Source organism: Sander vitreus, chromosome 12 (genome assembly GCF_031162955.1).
Source record: "Sander vitreus isolate 19-12246 chromosome 12, sanVit1, whole genome shotgun sequence".
Lineage (NCBI taxonomy): Eukaryota > Metazoa > Chordata > Actinopteri > Perciformes > Percidae > Sander > Sander vitreus.
The window spans coordinates 5,921,685-5,948,507 of NC_135866.1; the positions used below are offsets into that span (position 1 = coordinate 5,921,685).

The 26,823-nt window shown below is 42.9% G+C and overlaps 1 protein-coding gene across 2 annotated transcripts; it reads right to left on the reverse strand.

The window, feature by feature from the left end:
• Positions 1–1,222: 1,222 nt before the first annotated feature.
• Positions 1,223–25,954, reverse strand: nfatc4 (nuclear factor of activated T cells 4). Of its 2 annotated transcripts, none has more exons than XM_078264309.1 (13): positions 25,233–25,954; positions 20,466–20,608; positions 16,679–17,197; positions 15,836–16,011; positions 12,812–12,974; positions 12,035–12,135; positions 9,946–10,047; positions 9,242–9,429; positions 6,543–6,683; positions 4,594–4,649; positions 4,308–4,434; positions 2,958–3,677; positions 1,223–1,513 (listed from the first exon to the last, which is right to left on the reverse strand). In XM_078264309.1, the coding sequence occupies exons 1-13, from the start codon at positions 25,375–25,377 to the stop codon at positions 1,443–1,445; spliced, it is 2,652 nt and encodes an 883-aa protein (XP_078120435.1). In that variant the 5' UTR covers positions 25,378–25,954; the 3' UTR covers positions 1,223–1,442. The 2 variants fall into 2 exon arrangements, with proteins under 2 accessions (XP_078120435.1, XP_078120433.1); XM_078264307.1 differs by having other exon boundaries at positions 25,188–25,953.
• Between the last annotated feature and the right edge of the window lie 869 nt (positions 25,955–26,823).

A 26,823-nucleotide genomic window follows, 5' to 3' on the forward strand; every position in this document is an offset into this window, starting at 1 on the left:
CTGATTTAGGACTGTCGGGGCGTTCCTGGTCCTGAGTCCCCCCAGGTGGCACTGTTCTTCAAGAGAAACCTGCTCGGCTTTTAAAGGATCTCACAAACTATTTATCATACGAAGCTTTCAAACAGCTTTAACAGGCACAGCTTGGCCACATCATCCTTTCATGAGGTCAAACTACCTTTTGTCTCAACACTTTACCTTTACACCAGCCGCAGGCTCAACATCTACTGAGATAACATGCATGATCGTGTTAAGCTGATGCGTCACAAAAGTCGTGTAGTTGTTTTCTCTGCTAATAAGTAATTTCATGGAATTACAAGAAAATCTGGCATTGCAGAAAGAAAATTTGGAAATAATTGCCACTATTTGGCAACACAGGATCCTAAATCAGGGCTCCAGACTGCGACCAAAATTTGAGAGTGTGCAACCAGTAAATTTGGGGGAGTGAGTAAAGGCACAAGTTGTTTAGACCTACTTGTTCTAGTGGAATGTTATTGGCCAGTGCCCCTAATGTTTACATACATTTGTTAAGTATTGTTTTTAACTGTGAAATGACCGAAAGGTTACTAAGCACTTTATTACTAAGCACTTTTCTTTTTTAATTCTGAATGTATGCTATTTTTTTTAATATTTGTACTGTCGTGACAGCGATGGTGCCGTCGGTTTACCTTCTATGTTGCATCTTCAAAAGTGCACAATAAAATATGACGCTGAATTTGACCATCTATTACCAAAGTATGTATTATTAATACAGTGGAAATTAGTAGAAATGTGAATATTTGGTTAGCATGTTGATTTACGTGCGTGTGCCCCTATATTTTCTGGTTGTGCCCCTAAAATTTTCAGTTGGGGGGGCCACTCAGCTCCTAATGTAAAAAGTTAGTCTGGAGCCCTGTAAATCCTGTTGCCATTAATCAGAAGATTCCCATCACATTCAGGAACTGAGCAGACAATTGTGTTCTTACTGCAGGATGGATTATGGTTTCTGCTGGTGCAATCTTAAGACACTTTTAAGAAAAAAAGAAATAATTGAAAAGGCCTAGTTTTGTAGGATTGGCATAGAATTGTAGAGAATACCGCATCTTGCATAACATATGTTCAATTTAGTTTTCCATAGTGACTAAGACTGTTTCCTATAGTCCCTCTATTCTGGATTTACCTTGTATACGTGTTCATACAGTTTGTTTGCACACACAAAAACACATGAGACACACCAAACCCCAAGCACTTTCTTGTATAATTTATATCGAAAACATGTTAAAAACATTAGTTTCCCTTTATAAAACCACGTAAAACCGTTACCTGTGGTCATAATTACAACAGTGTCATGGTAATGAAATCCCCCTGTCATTATCACATGTTACTGGAGCGATGCATCTTAATACCAAGTGCATAATGGTGAATAGGATGCTGAATATCAAACGCTCTCTGAGCATGCTCTGAGCTCAGTTTGGCTGGTTGTCCACGTGTGAGCCTGACTGGTACGACTGGATGTCCTCGCCGATGAACTCCGTCACTATGAAGAGGGAGAAGAGAAGATCACAGTCTTGTTCATCACTCCATCCTTTCACCAATGTCATTGGTACGAGTTTGTTCAGCATATGCATTGCTAGAATCAAAAGGTAATCAACATGTATGTATTGACCCGTAAATCATTTTATACGGTACTCATTCATATGGAAAGCAGCAGGACTTGCAGCATCTGAATAATAATAATAATGGCGCAGATATCTAAGGGAAAAGTCTAGGAAAGATGATATGCTACTTTGGCCTTAAAAAAACATTATTTTTAAAACTTTGCGGTTGATATTTTTGCATTGTCAACTGGCTCGTATCAAAATTCTGTTAGGCCTGCTGCTCCCAGGTAGCTTCTCTGTCTCTCCTCTCTCCCTCCCTCTGTCTGTCCTAATTGCAGGAGTGGAGTCTGGTGTGCGGGAGGGAGTCATTCCTCCGCTCTGCGTCAGATCATAGTCAAGACGACCACAGTTAGTCTTGCTCATGACAATCCTTGCTATCTGTTTAGTCATTTGTATGTTTGCCTGTCCTGATCCTTTCTCTTGCGCCTCAGCTGCCATGGACCTTTTTCACAGCAGACATTTTGACTTGTCACAGTAGGAAAAGCAGCACAGCTGAAATTGATAACCCTAACGATGGCTCAATTCCATCAAGTGTCCCTTCCTAACCCCCCCTAACCCTAACCCAGACAAGCACCACTAGACCCCACCACTAGCCGGCCTACTGTCTTCCTCTGACGGACCCGCTCCTTCCCAGAAACCACCGGACCTGTTCTCCACTCTGGAAACCCCTGGACTTGCTTTTCCCCCTCGGAAACCTGGACTCGATACTTGAGTACTTTAAATAAACCCTGTTAATTCACACTCCTGGCTCTGCGTTTTGTCTGCATTTGGGTTCTGTTCACCGTTCAAACCTTACAAATTCTTCATTGCTGAGCAGTTCAAAATGCCAATCAAAGTTAAGGTGGGGAAACATCTAAAAATGCCAGCAGGTGTGAAATTTATGCCCAGAAACTGCAAGATAATATCAGCCAATATATCATACCTGTACATACATATCTTGGTTATCTAACAAATTTAAGGGATCTTTATAAAAAAAAGTCTTAATTATATTTAGTTTATTTTATGTGCTAATGAATATCAACAAAAACAAAATGATATATCCTAGTTTTAAAATGAAAATCTATGGTGACCTCACAGTATTCAACTAATCAACAGCTGTGCCCATATTTATTTATTTAGCCATCTTCTATCCTCCAGTCCAGTTTATGATCCAACACATTCATCCTCCCACTCATCCATACATACATAAAGTACATAAAAACATTTCTTTATCGTCTCTGTCTGTCCTTAACATGTCTGTAATGTAGCCAATTAGTTCATCTTCTCAATAGATTGTTACACATTTGCGCACATTACGATAAAGACCAATGCGTGCAACCTCACCTTCTTCAAATGTAATGTGGTGCATAGAAGAGCTGGTAAACTCCAGGGGGCACTCCTGGATCTTGACGTCCCTCTCTTCCCCATGTTCCATCCCCAGCACCCTTCCCTGGGGGTCCCAGCCCTCGTAATGGGAGTAGGGTGCCGGGCAGATGTCCTGATATTGGCTGGGGTTGGAGGGAGGCGAGGGACACACCTCCTGAGGATAAGCCGAGTACTGGGGGTAAGGGGAGGTGGGGATGGGAGGCAGAGGGGAGGTGGAGATGGGACTGCCGGCAGGAAACGGGCTGAGAGAGGAGGAGTGGGAGGGAGAGGGCGAGGAGGAGAGGTAGGGTGAGTCCAACCACGGGGAAGGGGAGGGGGAGGGAGGCTGCGGGCCGCGGGGGTATAAGGGAGGAAGAAGCTCCGTGAAGCCCAGCTCCAGGTTCTCGAAGCTGGGGTGACGCTCGGACAGGGCTGCCCTGGACCCGCCGGGCTCCTCCACCGCAGTGTCGGCTTTGGAGCAGTACTCCTCATGGTAACTCATAGTGGGGCAGGGAGGGGAGTAGGTGGAGGGGTAGGGGGGGAGGTGGAAGCCCAGGCCTTGGTCGTCAGCCATGGGGATGCCTCTCACGTGGAAGCCCCTGTCCATCCTGGGTTGACCCCTTACAGGACCCACATTCGTCCCATCCAGAGGCAGCACAGAGGGCCGGGACAGCAGTGGGTCCTCCTCTTTGAACATAACTGTCAGGAGAAGCAGGACAGCATTACATATCATTTAGCTAAAGCGACTTAAAATGAAGTGCTTTCAACCTTGAAGGTACAAACTCCGGACAGCAAGAACACATTAGCTTCAAATGAGCCAAACTACAAAGAGCCACATGAAAGTGCAACTGTAAGTGGATTTTTTTAAATTGTTTTTATCCAAGGTGCAGTCGGAAGAGATGTGTTTTTAGCCTACGGCGAAACATGTGTAGGCTTTCAGACGTCCTGATGTCAATGGGGTACTATAGTACACTACTAGGTGGAAATGATATTTTTCGTTTTTGCATTCAATGTTCTCCCAATGAAGACTTTCAATGTTGCATATTTTTTTTATATTGTGCCCTTTTTAGTAGTTCAATCTAGTTTAATTCTCTCAGAAATAAAGTGCCACCTTTCTTTATATTTTACATTTTTTATCATCTATATTAACAATTTTTTTTTCAATCTTTTATATTCATAAATGTCTATTTACATTTTGGTTTACAGCATTTCATTTCATTGAAGATGTTTTCAAAAGACCACATCGTTGAAACGAAACAGAATTTGGAAAAAGAAAACCCAACAGACAGAAATGAGACAGAGGTGATCACGGTGTGATTGGATACTCACCGGGGAGATACTTGAAGCAGTGAGTGCTGCTTCTTTTCCTCTTCCCGTTGGAGACGTAAAGACTAACCGGCATAGGCCGACTGACGGACAGGTCGCTGTAGGCGGGGACCCTCACGCACAACAAACACTTCAACGACAAAGAGGTGTGGACAGAATAGTACAGATTAGATGTTCCGGATGCTTTAGTTGTATCTGTTGAATTAAATCACAACTTGAGTTCATTGTTGTTGCAGAGGCTGTTCGAGAATTGGACATTTTTGGACTGATGTCACACATCAAAAATTACCTCATTGCTGTTGTCACGGTCAACATGAGCCTCCTCCTCCCACTGCAGTTTACCATCTAATAGATGGGAACATGAGATGAAATTAGGTGTAACTGACATACACACAGTCAGTTTAATAGCATAACTTCAGTGGCCGGTTAGCTCACTTGGTAGAGTGGGTGCACATATGCAGAGGTTTGTTCCTCGATGCAGAAGGTCCAGGGTTTGAATCTGACCTGTGACTGTTTTCCTGCATGTTTTCCCCCCTCTCTCTCCCTTTCATATCTCAGCTATCCTATCCAATGAAGGCGAATTGCCCAAAAAGTAGTTAGTTAGTTCAGCCTAACATTAAAGGTTTTGTAAAACAGGTTTGTTTCGTATATATGAAACAAACAACATATATACATACATACATATATACATACACATATATACATATATATATATATATATATATATATATATATATATACATACATACATACATATATATATATACATACATACACACATATATATATATATATATATATATACACATATATATATATATATATAATTATATATAATTAATTAGATTAAATGTTTTAATCGATTGACAGCCCTGTCAATCGATTAAAACATTTAATCTAATTAATTACATACTGATACGTGATTAATTAATCGAAATTAATCGCATACATAATTAACGGTGCCTGAACCGATACTTTTTAAGAAAGTAAAAAAAAAGAATAGAAAAAAAAGGGTACTAAACAACAGTTGGTGACATTGTTTATTGCTAAGGCCATATGGTCAAAATTAAATGATTTAATAATTATGTATAACAATAACTTATTTCATTAGTAAATTGCTGTTGAACGACAAAAACAACAACCAGATAGGAAAAGGACGTTTACAATAACTTCAAATGCACCACGAGGCTGTAGTTTACCAGTTTAATTGAACGCACCATCGGTGTTGTTTCTCCGACGGCAGTTGCAGATTGTTACATACCTCTACAGTAAAACACAGTGAAACTTTACACCGTTTAGCATTAGCTGTCAGCATTGTAACCGTGTTTAATCCAGCTACTAGCTAGCGGTAGGCTAACGTTAGCTGCTGTTGAGTATTGTGTTAACTAGCGTCACGTGCAGCGGGGTTTGTGTTTCCTGTAACGTCTGTTTCAGAGCAGCAGAGAGAAGCGCAGACATATCAGTGGCACCAGATTTTCGTCTGTATGCAAACGTCAATACGGAATGGATTAATCTGCGTTAATTTTTTTAACGCGTTAATTTCAATTAATTAATCTGAGAAAAAATAACGCGTTAAAAAAAGCCTACCGCTAGCTAGTAGCTGGATTAAACTGCGTTAATTTTTTTAACGCGTTATTTTTTCTCAGATTAATTAATCAAAATTAACGCGTTATTTTGACAGCCCTAATATATATATATATATATATATATATATATGAATTTGTGGTGCACTACTCAAAAGTAAATGCATTACTGAATTACTACTTTAACTATTACTGAAAATGAATAGACCTTTTTCACAGCAGACATGTTGACACGTCATAGTAGGAAAAGCACAGGTGTATTCAAAACCACTAATGATGGCTGCATTCCTCTTAGGAGAGGCCCTGGTAGTGTGCATGCTGACTCACTGAAATAGCCTACTGGGACACTTGATGGAATTGAGCCATCGTTAAGGTTATCAATTTCAACTGTGCTGCTTTTCCTACTATGACAAATGTCTGCTGTGAAAAAGGTCCATTGTCAGTCATCATGTCTGAATTGTATCATTGTTTGTATAGCAGAAGAGAATTTCTCCGGCAGCATCCTACTCTTATTTTCTTGCAACTTGTGCACAATCTTCTTCTCATATCATTTCTGTGTTTTTACTGGCTTCCTTTAAGTCCCGGGAACTCATCAAGATATTATGGACAGAAGATCAGAAAAACAACATTAGACAGAGCTCTGTGGACCTTTTACCTGTCCCTCTCTCCATGAAGATGACTCTCGAGATGGGCAGGAAGTTTGAGCCGCTCAGCAGAAGCTCCTCTCCTCCCTCCACAGAGCACGAGGTAAGACTGACGGACTCGATGACGGGCAGCTCCTGGGCCGAACGCTGGGCTGAGGCAGGGAGAGGCCGGCAGGTAGATTAAACCACTGAGTGTACTCCGAAATGTAACCCTCCTATTATCCTTGAGGTCAATCTGACCCCATCCAACGTCTCGAAATAAGTGCTTGACGTCATTTGTTTTGCGTCATATTTAATGAACTTGACTAGTTTAATGGTGACACCTAGGTCAACATGAGATTAACATGATGATATATTTAACAATGATACAATTTGACCCCAGGCTGTTTTAGCTCTATAAACCATATATGAAATATGAACATTTTAGACAGATTTGTTTTGGTTGTTTTGGCTATTATAGATATTGAGGTCACTATCACATGCAATTGTATAATGCTTCAGGGCCCTAACCTGCCATAACCATAAATATGTATATGATATTTCCCATGCCCTGGGGGAGGGGAATTATGTTTCCTGCGAGGACATTAATTGGGGGGGAGGAACATTTACGGCAACCGTCCAAACCATTTCTCTTGGTGCGCTGTGGGCGCTCTCTTTATGCTCTCGCCATTGAAAATGACCTTGAAGTTTTCTGCCAACAGTTTAATCACAACTCTGTGACAGTGGAAGTGACATAGAGGAGAATGTGTCTGGGACTGAGAATAATGTTGAGGAGGACCCTGAATGTGAGGCGTCCTCCTCTAATGAGAATGAGACTCTTAGGGTTGGCCTTCCTGTTGTCTCTCAACTACCAGCAGAATCTGTTTTCTCTCAGTCTCCAAGAGTGGACACATTAACTTCCTAAAACAGAAAGTTATCATGGTCCCTCTGCCTATATTGAACTGTATGAGGACAGTTGGAAAGACTTGGATGTGACCCATTTGCAGGCCTACATTGGGCTGCTCATATAGGCAAGAGTTTTCAATTAAAAAGGCGAAGGAACAGCGAGCCTTTTGAATGCTTTCCAGCCACCATGCCTCTAAAGACATTCTATGTTTCCTCCTGTGTAACCACTTTGTGACAAACTCGCAGTAATACAGGATGTATGGGACAGGTGGGTACAGTGGTTTATTGACATTTCTTTAAACCAATCACAATCGTCTTTGGCGGCACTAAGCGACGGAAGGAGCAACGGTGCCTCTGCAAAATAGCCTCAGGAAGGAACTTGTTTTGGTGGACATTTAAAGGTTGTTTTAGTCATGCAACAGAAAACTCAGATTGGACAGACAGTCTAGATAGCTGTCGGGATTTACCCTGCAGAGATCTGAGGAGCAGTTAACCATAGTCCTCAGAATTCCGCTGGAGTTTAAAGGTCCCATGGCATGACAATTTCACTTTATGAGGTTTTTTTTAACATTAATGTGAGTTCCCCCAGCCTGTCTATGGTCCCCCAGTGGCTAGAAATGGCGATAGGTGTAAACCGAGCCCTGGGTATCCTGCTCTGCCTTTGAGAAAATGAAAGCTCAGATGGGCCGATCTGGAATCTTCCCTTTATGACATCATAAGGGGAAAGGTTACCTCCCCTTTCTCTGCTTTGCCCGCCGCCAACAGCTGCCCAGGGAATTTGGCCCGCCCATGAGGAAATAGAGCTACAACCGTGGTCGCAAGCTGGTCAAGGCCACACCCCCACGCTCCACCTTGCCCCCACCTCTCTCCTCCTCAATAGCATTTAAAGCTACAGACACAGAAATGGCACGTCCTAAGGAAAGCTCATTGTGGGACTGGCTCAGATTAGATGTTCCGGATGCTTTAGTTGTATCTGTTGAATTAAATTACAACTTGGAAAAAAAAGTGTTCATGTTGTTGCAGAGGCTGTTCGAGAATTGGACATTTTTGGACTGATGTCACACATGCATCACTCATTGTGGGACTGGCTCATAGTGGCTAAAATTCTGCACCAATGCTGAATTTCGGGAAAGAGACTTCAGATACAGTATTAGGGGACCACTAAGGCCTATATAAAAGAGACTTCAGATACAGTATTAGGGGACCACTAAGGTCTATATAAAAGAGACTTCAGATACAGTATTAGGGGACCACTAAGGTCTATATAAAAGAGACTTCAGATACAGTATTAGGAGACCACTAAGGTCTATATAAAAGAGACTTCAGATACAGTATTAGGGGACCACTAAGGTCTATATAAAAGAGACTTCAGATACAGTATTAGGGGACCACTACAGTCTATATAAAAGAGACTTCAGATACAGTATTAGGGGACCACTAAGGCCTATATAAAAGAGACTTCAGATACAGTATTAGGGGACCACTAAGGTCTATATAAAAACATCCAAAAAGCAGCATGTCATAGGACCTTTTAAAATGTCAACGCAAAGAAAGCGGAAGTTAACGGATATCCGACCTAAATGAGTGAAATCCGGCGGAATTTCCCTCGGCAACAGAGCAATCCCGGAAGTGGAACGTCGTGGATATAGACTAGCAGACGGATGGCTACAGGCGACTTCACGCCTCGCACACCAATCATTTTTCATTCATAAATTGTTCAAACGTATCCGGTTGATGGTGTGTTCCTTGCTAGTAAAGTATTATGTAAAGGAGTACTCTCTTTGCAATTTAGTCTGCATAAAAGTGCATCTTAGCAGCTACTCACAGCATTCAATGGCCAGGGAGGCAACCTGCAGAGCCAGGACTCGGCCAGGCGGGGCTCCAGGGGGCGGTAGATGGAGATGGGTACGAAACACCAAACGGACACGTGTGTTCTTCCTTCCAACGTCTGTTTCTCCTTTCCTCAGCTCGATGTCCGAGTTCCTCAGCTTCAGAATCCCAGCACAGTCAATGCTATGACACAAAGATCTGATAAGCCTGCTACTAGGGGTGTGAATCTTCACTGGTCTCACGATTAGATTTGTTTACGATTCTCCTGTCAACGATTCAATTTAGTTCGATATCAGGTTGCATCACGATGCGTCACCTCCAAAACATTATTATACATTACTACACATGGTTTTCATCAACAAATTCAAGGAGTCAGATATATATGAACTCCCCTTTTCATTGTATCTATTCGTAAAAATATAAAATAGCCTTCCTGAATGTGGCGGAGTCTGAACACGGCAGACAACAGACAAAAGGCACACACAAAAAATCAACAAGTAACATCAGTAGGCTACAATCGATTATGGTGTGTCGATTACATCGTGATGCATTGTAGAAATTATTCATTTCAACAACCCTACTGCTACTCAATTTAGTACATGTTGGAGACTTTAACAGTCTTGAAACTGGAGAACAAAGCTGAAAAACATGCAAAAACAAAAAGTGGAGAGGAAAGGTTTCCTGTCTCTATGTTCTCACAGTGCAGTCATGTTGTTCTCAGGGTTGAGGGGGATGTCCAGCAGTTTGGTCCCCGCCTGGACGCTCTCATGACTAGAAGTGCCCACCATCTTCCCCGTCACCCTGAGAGGGAAGGGACAGATGATTTCAGCAGCCCTCTGTTAACCGTTTTTATGCTGAATCAAAGTACAATAGACAGGTGCTCTGTACACTGCTTCCTTTCACAAAGTACACGCAGCACCCAGCAATCCTGAACAAGAGAAGCCGGTACAACAATTTCGACAGATGATCATTAATCATTGAAGTCATTTAGTCAATATATTTTTTTACTGTAAATTTGAATACCTTTTGGAGTTTGGACTTTTGGTCGGACAAAAGCAATGTCACTTTGGGGTCTCTTTTCTGACATATTCTAGATCAATCAATTACACATTATACACTCAACAAAATTATAAACGCAACACTTTTGTTTTTGCCCCCATTTTTTATGAGCTGAACTCAAAGATCTAAGACTTTTCCTTTTCCTGACTGGTCCGAAAACCAGTCAGTAAACAAAAAAAAAAAGAAGTTGCTGGATATTGGCAGGACTGTCGTATACGCCGATCCAGAGCATCCCAAACATGCTCAATGGGTGACATATCTGGTGAGTATGCTGACCATGCAAGAACTGGGATGTTTTCAGCTTCCAGGAATTGTGTACAGATCCTTGCAACATGGGGCCGTGCATTATCATGCTGCAACATGAGGTGATAGTCGTGGATGAATGGCACAACAATGTTGGTCTCAGGATCTCGTCACGGTATCTCTGCATTCAAAATGCCATCAATAAAATGCACCTGTGTTCGTTGTCCATAACATACGCCTGCCCATACCATAACCCCACCGCCACCATGGGCCACTCGATCCACAACGTTGACATCAACAAACCTCTCACCCACATGAAGCCATACACGCTGTCTGCCATCTGCCCTGTACAGTATAAAACGGGATTCATCCGTGAAGAGAACACCTCTCCAAAGTGCCAGACGCCATTGAATAAGAGCATTTGCCCACTCAAGTCGGTTACGACGATGAACTGCAGTCAGGTCGAGACCCCGATGAGGACGACGAGCATGCAGATGAGCTTCCCTGAGACGGTTTCTGACAGTTTGTGCAGAAATTCTTTGGTTATGCAAACCGATTGTTGCAGCAGCTGTCCGGGTGGCTGGTCTCAGACGATCTTGGAGGTGAAGATGCTGGATGTGGAGGTCTTGGGCTGGTGTGGTTACACATGGTCTGCGGTTGTGAGGCCGGTTGGATGTACTGTCAAATTCTCTGAAACGCCTTTGGAGACGGCTTATGGTAGAGAAATTAACATTCAATTCACGGGCAACAGCTCTGGTGGACATTCCTGCAGTCAGCATGCCAATTGCACGCTCCCTTAAAACTTGCAACATCTGTGGCATTGTGCTGTGTGATAAAACTGCACATTTTAGAGAGGCTTGCAACTTTTTTTTTTTTTTTTTTTTTTTTTTTTTACTGACTGGTTTTTGGACCCCTCCCGGGCCCCCCCCGGGCCCCCCCCCCCCAATACAGTAAAACTGCACATTTTAGAGTGGCCTGCTAATATCCAGCAACTTCTTTTTTTTGTTTTGTTTACTGACTGGTTTTGGTTGACTGGTTTTGGTTTATATGTGCAGTATATCCATGAAAAGAACAAATAATAATGTGGTAAGGAAAATGTCCCAATTACTAAAACAAATGTGAAATATAGACACATAATATGCCGTTAATGTCCCAAAATATCCCTTAGACAGAGCAGGATAAAAGCATTATCTAGCACATAGAGTAGATACATGTCTTGATGATGCACCTCTTCTTCATCTATCTGGAGTTTTTTGTGCAATCACATTCAAAGATTGTTCATCTTCTGATGTTCTCATCCAGAGCATGTTACATTGAGAACACCTGGTGCAAGACATTTCCTGGACCAACAGCAGAAGCAGCTGGTGGTTAATTACGCAATGGATAAAGCCACAATGGTCAGATGATTAATGGTACGCTGTGTCCCTTAACTATAGAAGACTGCTTGGTAATAAGTCTGATATTCAATAGAAATACAGTTCAGTACCTGTGTATCTGATAGAAAGGATGTGGCCTGATTGATCGGTCATCAGCTGTTCCAACGAAAACCTGAAGGGAGAGCGGCTTCCTCTCTGTGTATCCACACAGCTGTACAGAGACACACAGAGTAAAGGACGGAACCAAACTGTGACGAGGCCAACAGCAGTGAGCCACAACATGTGTCTGCCCATGTCTTTGTTCCAGTATTGTGAGAACACAACATTCAAACTAAATTTCTAAGTTGGCTTTGATAGAAATTACATTTAAAGAGCCCCTATTATACTCATTTTCAGCATCATATTTAAACTATTGGGGTCTACTAGAAAAAGTTTACATGCTTTGATGTTCAAAAAACATTATGTTTCTCATACTGCCCATTGCTGCAGCTCCTCTGCCTGAAACATTCTGTCTGAAAAGCCCAGTCTGCTCTGATTGGTCAGCTGGCCAACTCTTTTGTGATTGGTCAACCAAATCCAAACAAGCCACTGGGCGGGCTGTGCTTGCTCAGGCAGCACCTATGGGCAGCACATTCTCAATTATTGACATCACTAATAGAGGGATTTCAAACAGGAATGTGGGCAAGGCATTTCAAGCAGTTGAGAAAAAGTGCTGTCTGTGGGAGAGAGAGCTCCATTTGGAGTTAAACATGTTCTTGAGTACTTAATACATCTATTACATACACAACAAACTATATAACACACTAAAAGACAGGAAAATAAAAAAGCATAACAGGGGCTCTTCAATATACGTAAGAAGCAGATCTCAGTATAAAAGCCGGTTTCACCTTGACAATAGGATGTCCTGTTGGTGTGGCCTTGACGGCTCCTCTGCTCCCCTCTGTCTCATAGTGGGCTCGGTGGTGTGGGCGGGGCTGCACCTCAATGCGCAGCTCGTACTGGTCAAACTGGGACGGCAGCGGCCAGTCGAGTGGCGGCAGGGCATTAGACCTACGAGTGGATTGGATGGACAACAACACTGAGCAGGGAGCACGCCAGTAAATATCTATTTTGCAGACAAATAATTAGATTTACCTACAATTTACACATATTGGACTTGTAGCAAACAGTAAGTGAAAAGAGGGACTTTGGAGATTTAGTTATCTGAATGAATAAATGTATATTAATGCATTTAAAACTGATCATTTAAATGTGCGTATATGAATCCAGACTAACAGTTCACAGCACAAACTCAAATTTAAAGCTACTCCGATATAATTGGCTGATGCAAACATACACAACTCCTGTTACATTGAATAAATACAACAGTAATATACCTGACCTTTGTTTTAAATGCAATGAGGCTAAAGGAACATGTATGCACTGTGTCTGGAGTGAAAATTGAAACATTCTGGAGGGAGGTAATCAATAAAACTATGTTCATCTTATCTGTGAATATTCCACTTGACCCTAAAATGATTTTGCTGAACCTGTATCCAACAAATCTGAAACCCCAAGAATATAAATGTATTGATGTTGCTATACTACAGGCAAAAAGGACTATAGCTCTCATCTGGAGGCATGTACAATTGGGGGTTGTTTTAAATTGTAACTGCAAGGAAAAATTAAAAAAGAAATAAAACAGTTTACAGCGCTGAGCCCATAGCATATATATTCTTTTCATTTAAAAAAAAAATCCAGAGTAGAACAGTGAACTCCTGAACAGGTACAACCACAGTGACATTAAAGTATTCAGACCCCTTTAAATATTTCACTCTTTGTTTCATTGCAGCCATTTGCTAAAATCAAAAAAGTTCGTTTTATTTCTCATTAATGTACACTCAGCAACCCATCTTGACAGAAAAAAACAGAAATGTAGAAATTTTTGCAAATTTATTAAAAAAGAAAAACTGAAATATCACATGGTCATAAGTATTCAGACCCTTTGCTCAGTATTGAGTAAACGCACCCTTTTGACCTAGTACAGCCATGAGTCTTCTTGGGAATGATGCAACAAGTTTTTCACACCTGGATTTGGGGATCCTCTGCCATTCTTCTTTGCAGATCCTCTCCAGTTCCGTCAGGTTGGATGGTGAACGTTGGTGGACAGCCAATTTTCAGGTCTTTCCAGAGATGCTCAATTGGGTTTAGGTCAGGGCTCTGGCTTGGCCAGTCAAGAATGGTCACAGAGTTGTTCTGAAGCCACTCCTTTATTTTAGCTGTGTGCTTAGGGTCATTGTCTTGTTGGAAGGTGAACCTTCGGCCCAGTCTGAGGTCCTGACACTCTGGATGAGGTTTTCTTCCAGGATATCTCTGTACTTGTACGCATTCATCTTTCCTTCAATTGCAACCAGTCGTCCTGTCCCTGCAGCTGAAAAACACCCCCATAGCATGATGCTGCCACCACCATGTTTCACTGTTGGGATTGTATTGGGCAGGTGATGAGCAGTGCCTGGTTTTCTCCACACATACCGCTTAGAATTAACGCCAAAAAGTTCAATCTTGGTCTCATCAGACCACAGAATCTTATTTCTCATAGTCTGGGAGTCCATGTGTTTTTTGGCAAACTCTATGCGGGCTTTCATATGTCTTGCACTGAGGAGAGGCTTCCGTCGGGCCCCTCTGCCATAAAGCCCCGACTGGTGGAGGGCTGCAGTGATAGCTGACTTTGTGGAGCTTTCTCCCATCTACCTACTGCATCTCTGGAGCTCAGCCACAGTGATCTTTGGGTTCTTCTTTACCTCTCTCACCAAGGCTCTTCTCCCACGATTGCTCAGTTTGGCTGGACGGCCAGGTCTAGGAAGAGTTCTGGTCGTCCCAAACTTCTTCCATTTAAGGATTATGGAACCTTGAGTGCTGCAGAAATTCTTTTGTAACCTTGGCCAGATCTGTGCCTTGCCACAATTCTGTCTCTGAGCTCCTTGGGCAGTTCCTTCGACCTCATGATTCTCATTTGCTCTGACATGCACTGTGAGCTGTAAGGTCTTATATAGACAGGTGTGTGCCTTTCCTAATCAAGTCCAATCAGTTTAATTAAACACAGCAGGACTCCAATGAAGGAGTAGAACCATCTCAAGGAGGATCAGAAGAAATGGACAGCATGTGAGTTAAATATGAGTGTCACAGCAAAGGGTCTGAATACTTATGACCATGTGATATTTCAGTTTTTCTTTTTTAATAAATTTGCAAACATTTCTACATTTCTGTTTTTTTCTGTCAAGATGGGGTGCTGAGAAATAATGAGAAATAAAACAACCTTTTTTTGATTTTTAGCAAATGGCTGCAATGAAACAAAGAATGAAAAATTTAAAGGGGTCTGAATACTTTCCGTACCCACTGTAGCTTTAAATGCTGTTGAGGAGGAAAGAGGCGGGGCAAGGTGGAGGGTGGGGGTGTGGCCTTGACCAACTGCCATGCTTCGCTTGTTTGCAAGCCATTATGTCTCTCTCTTTCTCATGGGCGGGCCAAATTCTCTGGGCGGGCAAAGCAGAAAAGGTGGTGTGCGATCACGGAAGGCTTGTATCATGTGGGTGCGCCGACAGTGTTGTTGTCATTACTTAGAAGTCCTCATAGGGGAGACAGAAACTACGCACTATAGTTTAAAACCTTAAATATCATTCTTAAAGCCAAATTAGTGCACATACAGTAAACTGCATGTGAGAGCAGATGGCTTACAAAATCTATTTGCACGTCTTTGCAAAATAGATGTGTGTGAATTTAAAATTTTTAAAAATGCAATATTTTTCTTTTTTTCTTTGCGTGCTATTTTCTTATTTGGGTAACCATCCCTTTAACACATCATCAATCAATCAATATTCAAACTGTGACCTTTGATGGATATTATCATGTATGTAGGTGGTGTGTATCCTTGCCTGAACAGAGGGCTGTGGGCACTGGCCCGGGTCCGGCCCCAGGCTAGAGCAGGGGGCACAGAGAGGTAGTCCATGCCCAGCGAAGGGGGCTCTCTCCTGGCCTGCTGCGTCTCTGGCAGCGGGCAGGGGGAGCTGTGGCCTGGAGCCTGCTCCTGATCCACCTCTCTGGGAGACAACTGGGGGGGGGAAAAAGTATGGTTCACCACTTTAGTGTGATGCATTTTATTTTTGTACTTATTTTATTATTATTTATTATTATTTTATTTTATTTTTTTACTTAAATCATATTTTAATCATCTCTGATATGGAGAGACAACATTTGAGAAACACCATGAAAACAAGCCAATAGGGGTGGGAACAAAAATTGAAAATCGTATGTATTGTGATTTTTTTTGCGACGATTTTTAAAATAGATTCTTTTCCCTAGAATCAATATTCTTTATTTAGTGTTTTTACCAACGATTCACCTAAATATTTTCTGTTTATACGTCTATATATCCGTTTCCAGCAAAACAGAGCGAAAGCAGAAAGTGCAGAAAGTCCATGTTCTGTTCTTCTTTACAAATGAAATAAATGTCAGACTGACTGACTGACCTGTGATGTGCATTCTTCTTAGAAAACAATTAGTTTTTTACAAATGTCTCATGATATATTGTCTCTAGAAGTGTATTATTCAACTTTTGTTTTTGTTAAAGAAGGAAAAGAAAATCGCAACACTCAATACTATCGGATCGCAATAAATTAGAAAATCGCAATACAAATCGAATCGGCACCCATGTATCGTGAAAGAATATAATCGGGACAAAAGCATATGGTCCCAGCCCTACAAGCCAACATCTTTACCTGTTCCAATGATGTCTTCCTGGTTTTCTGTGGGATGCTGAGCTCACAGCTGCTGGGCGGGGCATGTGACTGAGGGGTGGAGTCTCCACCTTCCAGGTTGCATCCCTGAAGTTCTTCTGAGTAACTACCCCTGCGTGAAGTACAGGGGGAGACAAGGGGGGAGTTTCTACGCTTTTTACCTCCAGGGGAAGTGGGCCTCGAGGACGGCGAGAGCCCGAAATTGATGGTGGCCTCGTTCAGCTCTTCCTCCTCCACCAGCAGCGAGTCACAGCTGGAGGCGGGGCTGAGCCAGCCGCGGGAGGACGGGCTGGAGCCGGGGCTGGGGCTGGCGCTGAGGGAGCCAGGGCATCTGTCGCGGTAAGTAAAGGGGTCCAGCAGGGGGAGGTAGAGGCGCTCTCGGTCCCACCCACCACTGCTGCCCATGTCCCAGTAACTGGAAATGGTGGGGGCTAGGTCATCTTCAGGGGAGATGGTGGTTATCTGGATGCTAGGACACTCAACCACACGAGACTCTGAAACCTGGAGGGAAGATGCGCGCAAGCAAGAGCTACCTTTAATTGTTTCTGTTTTGACACTCAGTTGAAAGAAAATGACAAATACTTAATAATCAAGTCATTTATCAGGCAAAGCGCCAAATGTTTGCTTGTTCCAACTTCTAACATGTATTTGCTGCTTTCCTCTGGTTTATATTACTGCAAATTGAATACCTTTTAGATTTGCGAGTGTCTGTTGCTCTGACAAAACAAGTAATATAACGATGTCACCTTGGCCTCTGGGAAACTGTGATGGACACTTTTTCCCCCCATGAAATGGTGTTTTCTAACCCAAATGAAGGAATTTAAAAGAATCAAACAATAATTGATTGACAAATGAAAAATGCAATTAGTCGCAGACCATTGATTCGGGGGCTCCGTATGATTGTCTACATTCGGGGCAGCCATTTATTTCCCTTGAAATGCTCTTGGAATACCAAATCTACTGTAGTTGTCATTACAAAGTAACACAGTTGTGGACAGGAACGGTTTTGATACTCTTTTTGCCCGTATGGCACTCTTCTGCTTGAGTGAGCACATTTTGTATGCAAATTGAATAGAGTTTAATACAAAAACTACCAAATTCACACAGTGGCAGATGCAGAACGTGCCAGATGGGTGGGCCTGGATTAAGTCGAGGTGGGCCTGAATCTTATGCTGCGTTCCAGACACAATTTTTAGCCCGTAACTTACGACTTCAAGTCACGACTCACGACTTGGTAGCGTTCCAGGCAAAGTCACCACAAAACCTTCTAGCTAGCGTTAGCTAGCGGCCACCTAACGTTGACGTTAGCTAGCGTTAGCTGATACTAGAAATTTCTAGTCGGCGACATATTTTGGGCTGCATTTAATAAAAATAACCTGTAGCTAGTAGTACAAAATCGTATGCGTATTGTTTTACAATGTGCGGAATTACTTTATGTTGCCTATTTATGTATATTTATTTCTATTTCTCACTGTTAATCACCGGCGTCTGTACAACATCAACAGGGGTCACCATTGTTGTTTATGTGTGTGACGTCAAAAACTGTAACTGGAGTACAACGATCTGGTACGAGTTCACGAGTAGTTTGACTGCCGTTCCAGGGCACTTTCACGGGTAGAAGGTTGTGAAAACACGAGTTACGGGTTGGACGCTGGACCGCTGGAATGCAGCAAGCCTGACATCGTCATACTCGGATTCTAGTCAGAATGTGAACTTCCCGACCTCAAATGTTGTGGGCGGGGCTAAGTTCGGCTGGCATCCAAGCTACCTGAATCTAGGTTGTCCCAAATCATCCACATAGTTCCTTAATTGCCTGATGAAACATCTTTCACAGGGAAAAAGGGAATTCATTATAGACGGATTATCATTTTCGTTGTTCAAGATACTGCTCGTTCAACTTCCAATTATGATTAACTATCTCATATTTTTGACTAGGCTAAATAAGCCAAAATATCAACAAACTATCTACTATTTTCAACATACTAGGTCGTAGTTTTGACCTTAAGCAAAACATTATTTTATCTCATGTATTGTTTTCTTGTCCCTGTAGAAATGTGTTTCTTTATGTTGAACATTGGACGCATTTGAGCAGAAGAGGACCGTAAAGTGCTCTGATATTGGCGAATTTGCGTTTCTAGGATGGCGAAGGAATGTCCTGCCCTTATTCACCTCTGATTGGCTGGTACCCGCTGCCTTCGTTTGTTGGATTGGTTAGGTTTAGGCATGAGGAAGGAGATTGGTTAAGATTAGGGTGAGAATACCAGAGTAAGCCAATCAGAGGCAAGGTAGGGAGGGACATGGCTTCGCCCTCCTAGGAAACAAAAACAAAATTTGCCTCCGTTTGTGCGTCTTCTTCTGGACTGGTTTAAACCAAACCGACAGAAAGCTGCCGGAGCTTCTGCTTCTGACCTGCGGGAGAAACACAGCCTTCACCCCGCACACAGTGAGAGTTCACACACACCCAGCTGCAGACATTCACTCCCTGTACTATGTGCTACATTGATGTTACATTGGCCAATGAAAACACCAACACACTTAACTTTTTAAATAGTTATCAGGCTTACTTATACTGTTACTGTTTTTAACATAGTTATATATAGTTATAGATAAAAAATACACCACATAGGCTACACTACTAATATCCATCTGGAGTGCCTACCAAACCACAAATAAGAACAACCCAGTCAGTTTTTTTGTGGGCTGCCTAGATCAGAAAACATGGGATTCAATAAGCTGTTCAGATTTGGCTCCCCTTCCTCTGCGTGTCTCAGTGATGTAGTCTAAAGGCCCTGACACACCAACCCGACGGCTGACTGTCGGCAGAAAGGGCAGTCTGAGTTTGTCTCTGGCAGTTTGAGAGGCATTCGTCACTCATCCCGCTCGCCATTTCCGGGTTAGCACTCCACCAATCAGATTGGTCATTGAGTCCGACTGCCCGCCCTCCGACCCAGCAAGTCAGGTCAGCCAAAATGAAGGCCGACAGCTCCTCTAACGAACGACGACACGGAACACACCAAACAGACTCGAGTCACTGACCTCGCCAGACTGTCCGACAGCCGATTATCGGGTTGGTGTGTCAGGGCCTTAATGTATTGTAGTGGGTATACTGTACTGTATATAAATATATTGGCCTATATGGGCCAGATCTGCCTTTGGGGGAGGGGGGCATATAATAGTGGGAGGTCTGGGTGTCCTCCCCCAGGGTTATTTTGAGCGTCAAAGACTTCATTTCCTGCATTCGGATAACTTTTATTCACCAATTTATGGTGGAAATACCTTTATTTAGCCTATGCGAAGAAGAAAAACACAGATGACAATTCAAAATATATCAAAAATATAATGGAAAGTATGTTGTTGCGTGTCATTGGACATTTTTAAGAGGGTATATGGAAATCCTGGAGCTTTATTAGCGGGTATACTGCATGTACCAGCGTATCACATAGACCACACCACTGGTGTATCTCCACCCACGGCTTGAGAACTACCTTTGCAAAGGTGCACCATATTTTTCTCGCAAGCCAATTAGAGCAGCCAGGGCTTTTTTTGCGAGGGGGAGGGTGAATAAAGGTATATTCAGACAGACAGTATAGTAATAAAAGTAGTAAAATAATGTGTTTGTTTTTTACATTAAAGCATGTGAACATGTTCTAGTAGATACCCAAAATACGAACATACAAAATAAGTATGAAGCCAAATATGTCTCCTTTAAGTTTCCCGGTTCAAACGCTGTGATTATAAACAAGCAGGACTTGTAAACAGCTTGTCTCACCTGTACAGAGCGCGCCGGCAGGCTCTCATAGGTCCCAATGAACTCTCTGGCGGCGGCCCTCCGTGGTGGCGGGGAATGCATCCCAGCCCGCTGATTGGCCGAGGATGGCGGGCTGTGGATGCTGATTGAGTGGTGGTCTGTAACTGATAGAAAGAATAATCAGACCGAATGTGTGGAAACGTGAAAAACACTGGGATCAGAATATGATTTTAAGAAAAGGTAGTGGCACACATCACAAGTTCAGAGCACAGGCTGAAAACACAGTATGCTCTTGATGGCAAAAGTATCAAAGCTGTGGACAAAAGTTGGTCGTACTTTCAATTATAAATATGCTGCTAATGAAGAGTTTACAGTGAGTAATATACACCTTTGTTCCACATGGCAACAATTATCTTCTGGCTGCTTTCCAGTAAACAAAATGTAACTTTTTTAACAACATTATATGTTGTGGGTTTTGGGGTCAAAACTCCCATAAATCTTTTTTTTTTTTTTACTACCGCAACATGACAGTTAGCTCTCAAAACGTGCTGTTCTTTTACATCTGGCATGAGAAAGACTTAGATATCCATCCAAATACTGTAAACACATTTTGTGGTAAGAAAAGATTTTTTTTTAAATCATAAACATGCCTACATCATTCATTCATTACGCATCTACTTTTCTTGATTTACTGATCTGTAAATTGATTCCATATGGAAAATGCATGCAACTGGAACTTCTCCTCAGGAAGTGCACACTCAATGTCTTTAAAACAAGTGCAGCATTTTTGTCACGTTTAATTTAAAAGAGTTGTTAGACTGTGGAAAATATAATTGATAACTTTCTTGCTTAGAGTTAGATGAGAAGATTGATCCAACTCTCATATCTGTTAACATTAAATATGAAGCCAGAGCCAAGATATGATTAGATTAACTTATTTTAGCTTAGCCTAAAGACTGAAAACAAAGGGAAAACAGCTAGCCTGACTCTGTCGAAAACTTCGCCTACCAGCACCACTAAAGGCCCAGACACACAGAGCCGACGGCCAAACGTCGGCAGAAAAGGCAGTTGGGCTGATCAGTCACCCCAAATTGGTCAAAAAAGTGCCTCGGAACACACCAAAGCGACGATTGGACAAACGCGTCACGTGGGTCTTGTTTCTCCGGAAATTCAAAGACAGACTGTCATGGCGGCTTGTTCAGAATACAATCTCATATTGTACTAAAATAGTTCACCGAAACGTGTTTCTGAAAACATTTTAAGAGAGAAATAAGCCGTGCAGTTGCTGAATCTGTCTTCATTTCAGATCAACAAAGGTCAGTTTAAAAGATTTTCGTCAGATTTTGAGAGACTCTAGTCAAGCTTATTCCGCTCCCTATTTCCAGGTTACCACTCCACCAATCAGATGGGTCATTTGAGTCCGACTGCCGCCAATTATACATGTCAAATCGGCCAAAATGAAGGACGACGGCCCCTCGGACTGACGACGGCACGGAACACACCGAACAGACTCGAGTCACTGACCTCGCCAGACTGTACAACGGCCGATTATCGGCTCTGTGTCTCCGGGCCTTAAAGCTCATGAATTACCACGTTATATCCTGTTTGTTTAGTCCGTACAAAAACCAAAGAGTCAACATGACACGTTGTGGTTTTAGGGGGCTGTTTTCCTCGTGTTTCTAGCCTTTATGCTAAGCTACGCTAACCTGCTGCTGGCGGTAGCTTCAAATTTAGCGTACAGACATACGTAAGAGTGGTATCAATCTGAACATCTAACGCTCAGTGAGAAAGTGGACATATATTTCCCAAGATGTAGAACTATTCCTTTAAATGAAACACCTTTATATTGTTTTCATTTAGGGTTAGTCTTTTATTGTATTTATTTCACCTCAAATAGATTTGAGGTGAAATTTACTAAACACCTTTTTTTTTCTTTTTTTTTAATCTATTTTCAGTGTAAATAACTTCCAATACATGTTTTCCATGTATTATAGTCACAAATAGGGCAGTAAAGGGTGAAGTGGTATTGTAACCAAACATTTGGCTCATAGAGCCAAATCTTACACCGCCAACAACGAACCCAACTCTGCTGCTAATCTTGACAGCTGTGAATTTGGGCCTTTTCTACATCTCCTTTTTTTTTATTTTAGTTTTTTTTATTCAGAACCAAACTTTTTGGACTTTTTGCAAAACAATCATCCGTATTAGGACACGACCTGTGAAGACCACAGCCCTCACCACAACATTTCCTCAGCGTGGTGTGGTCGGCCTCCACACGGAGCCAAACGGTAGTTATTCTGTAATGAGCGAGGCTCCAACTGATCATTGTTGTGCTGCAGTGCAGTTTTTGGGCAACACGGACACACAAACAGTAACTGCCAACGAATTAAGACTCGGGTGAAAAATCTCTTCAAATGTTTCCTGGCAACAGAAATATTTCCAAGTGGTTAAAGCTGCAGTGCTCAGGCAAATACTCTTTCACATGAAATAATGATTTAGATGATTGTGTGCGGACCAGCAGATAAGTTTATTAGCCACAAAAACATACCTAACACCTATTGAACACAATAAAGCTAATCTCAAGTCTGACTGTAATATTTTATTGTGTCCTGAGTTGAACCTCTCACAAAAAGTAATTAGGAACCTCACAAGGGGTCGCAAAATGATTAGTAGCATAGTAAAGCAAAAAGAATATATATTTTTGCTACACTGAACAAAAAATGTTGTTTTTTAGACTTTTTCCCTTGCTTTTTTCTTGTAATATAATGGATCAATTGACCTCTTTGAGGCTCTTTTAAACTATTCAGAAAAATGTACCTGGCGGTTATTGCGCACCATGAGTGTATCCCTTTCTGCAAAAAATGTTTCTTTCTCGAACTTTTCTCTAATAAATGTTTTTTTTTTTCCTTCTGAATTTTTAAGTCATTTTACTACGGCCTGTGACAGTCCTCAGTTTGTGGACATGGCATGACTAGTCCACATTAAATGCAGTGTTTTCATCACTGTCATAACATTATGAGTTTTCGCTTTAAATTCCCTTCATTAGGTCACTGCGTGCTGCAGACTGAGTTTTTAGCACCGCAAACATCTGTGGCCTCATGGTATCTCATATAAAACTGATTCCAATGAGCTCCATGCAGCGAGATATACAGATTCTAACTTTGGGGAAAATAGAGCACTGGTACGTAGAGGTAGTCTGGATTAACGGCAGGATTACTGCCTGACGTGTCCCTCACCTACCGCTCTCTCTGTGTGTTGCCGTTCTCAAAATCCCTTCGCTACGGCAAAGACGATTGTGACTGGTTTAAAGACATGCCAACAACCCAGAGCATTTTTTTCTCCTATCCCAGAATTTGTGTGTGGTTTCGCCAGACCTTACTCCACAGCGCTGTGCACACGGGTCTGGCAATGCAAGACTAGCGTAGAGGTATCAGAAAAGAAAAAAGACGGGATCAGTACTGCTCTACATTTGACCTCTTCAGGCATCGAAAAGTTGTTCACATAAATAAAAGTAAAATCTGTGTTTGTTTGAACTGGTCACAACCGCTAGACATGTCGAGCGGTGACCAGAGGTTGCAAGTTAACATTGCTTTGTTTTTAAGGGGGACAGAACGGTTGTGTCCCTCTGGTTTGCATGTTATATCAAAAGATATGGAGAGTTGGGCGCCCGTGTGTAGAGGTTTACTCCTCGACGCAGCGGGCCCTGCGGCCCTTTGCTGCGTGTCGTTCTCCCTCTCTCTCCCCTTTCGTGTCTTCAGCTGTCCTGTCGAATAAAGCCCTAAGAATGCCCCCCCCCCAAAAAAAACAAACAAACAACAAAAACAAACAAAAAACAAATATAGAGAGTTGAGGACTTAAATCTGAATACTAGAGGTGCATTTAAAATGTCAGGAGAGCTGGCAAAACTCTTCTGTGATGCTTTGAGAAGTAACCTCATCATAGAGTGAAGAATTGCTCTCTTGTTTGTCGTACAGTTCACTTTCATGCCTTGGGTGTGGTACTACAACTGTATGCCAGTGTGGGCGGGAAACAAATGATTGAGTGAGTGGATGTGGGGATACAAGGTGTGTGTGTGTGTGTGTGTGTGTGTGTGTGTGTGTGTGTGTGTGTGTGTGTGTGTGTAGTGAAAAACGGGGGAGATGGAGGCTGAGTAAAAGAGGGTGGGAGGTGTGTGGATGTGGTGCCTGCAGTACACAGAGGTTGAGGTTCCATCCCAGATGGCAGCTGTTAACTCTACTCACACGCACAGCTGATTAGAAACACATTGAGTCTGGGGCTGCACGCACACATGCACAACACACAAATACACACACACACGCGCGCAAATGCAGTCACAAACATGCATACAGTCAGATATGCACACACAAACACACAAAACAAATACACAATAACAATATACTAATGCTCACATGCTTGCAGATAGAGGCACGCACACACAATTCACATGCAAGTTTAAATACACGCGCGCGCGCGCGCACACACACACACACACACACACACACACTTCACATAAGCACAGGCATGCAGATGAAGGCCCTCATCACAGCACATGCAACATGCAACATGCAGCCAGCCAGCCACACATACACACAAACACACATACACACACACACACACACACACACACACACACACACACAGTTCCCATGCATTAGAAGCCACACTGTCAGGCCGCTCAGACTTCCTGTATCTAGTGTGTTCCTTTAAAGTAACACATTCAACCATCAGAGAAATCTCGCTAACCCAGGCTGCTGCTGGAGGATTCCAGGTGCAGCAGGGGGCACTCACTCTCCTCCCCGGGAACGGTGCTCTCCGGCTCGGCTGTGCGCACCGGGGATGGCCGCTGGCTCTGCCGCGACGGTGGGTCCTCCTCAAACACCAACTTGAACTCGAACTCGCCCTCCTCCCAGCCCGAGCCCGGCGCGGCTCCCATCGCCCTCCGGCAGCAGGGACAGGATACAGTGAGAGTGATACAATCTCTCCCTGCGTAACTACTTTAACGTCCTTGGTGCGCTTCGAAAAAGACAGTTTCCCGGAGATATTCCCAAAACTTTTGTCTTTCTCCTATTTGCGTGTCATTGCGCAAATGTCCCTCCTCTTAGAAGGTTTTGATGTAACTTCAGCAACTTTTGCTAGCTGTTTCCACACGATGAGGACTGCTTCTTGCTCGGGGATTTGCAACTTTTTCAGGCTGGATGCCTTGCGGTCCAAATCCAATCTTCGCTCTGGATATCTCACAATCTTTTCCGAAACATATCTCCCAGACACAGTCGGGTCTTTCATTCTAGCTCCATCGCCATCCCTGTAGCTCCTTATTCCCCGTTCAAGACAGAGAGAGAGAGAGGGAGAAAAAAAGTTTATCAAATATTTTTGTCGTCCTTTACCCTTAATTGCCTTTGGGTGGGTTTCCCAGGTCCAGTTGGTCCGTTACTCATTCCCCATAGGACCTTGTGCCTGTCAGTCATGAATCCCCTCTGCCCAACCTCCAGCCTCCCTCTTCTCCCCCTCCTCACTCACTCTGGAGGTTTCTCTTTTTAGTCAGACTCACTTCACATTTACTTTATAGCCTACACCATCACATATTTTAAACCCCACACACATTGCTCGCCTTTACAACTCTTACTTTGCATCACCCACACATCATTTTCTTTGTTTATCCACCAGAATTAGTATCTCTATAAATCATTCTTAGCATCAATAACGTTTTCACACATTCAAGCCCAAAACAATATGATTATTATTCCAATCATGAGCAGGACTCATGGCAAGTAGCTCACTGTCTCCTAAACCTTTGCAGCCATTGTAGGCCGGCTGCATGGCCACCAGGGCTGGGATACTGACTGTCACTTAGTGAACATAAGAGGGCCTATTTCCTGTGGCGATGGACAAGACAGCCCCCCTTTATTGGCTGTCACTCTTCCCTCTCCTCCCCCTTTCCTCTTCTGCTTTTTTACACCACTCCTCCTTCCTCTCTTCTCCCCACCAACTCCTCCTAGTCCCTTGTTCCCCCTTCCCTCCCTCTCCACCAAAGATCTGTTTCTCATTATCCTCTGCAGTCTGCTCTCTGTCTGAGTCAGGAGACGAAAAAGTTAAATAAACACATAAACTCTCTCTCTGGCTCTATCTGGCTCTCTGGCTCTCTCTGGCTCTCTCTCTCTCTCTCTCTCTCTCTCTCTCTCTCTCTCTCTCTGCCTCAGTCCCCTCCCTCCCCCTCCTCTCTGTCCTCCTTCCTCGTCCTCCTCCGATTCTCACAATCATTATGTATGTTATACTGGCGTGGAACTGGGGGCTTGCTTCACTCTCCCTGTCATCCTCTTGGGGTTTTGTGGGCAGGCCTTGGTTCTTGATCTCAAGATGTTGCAGTCTGGTCAGAGAGAGG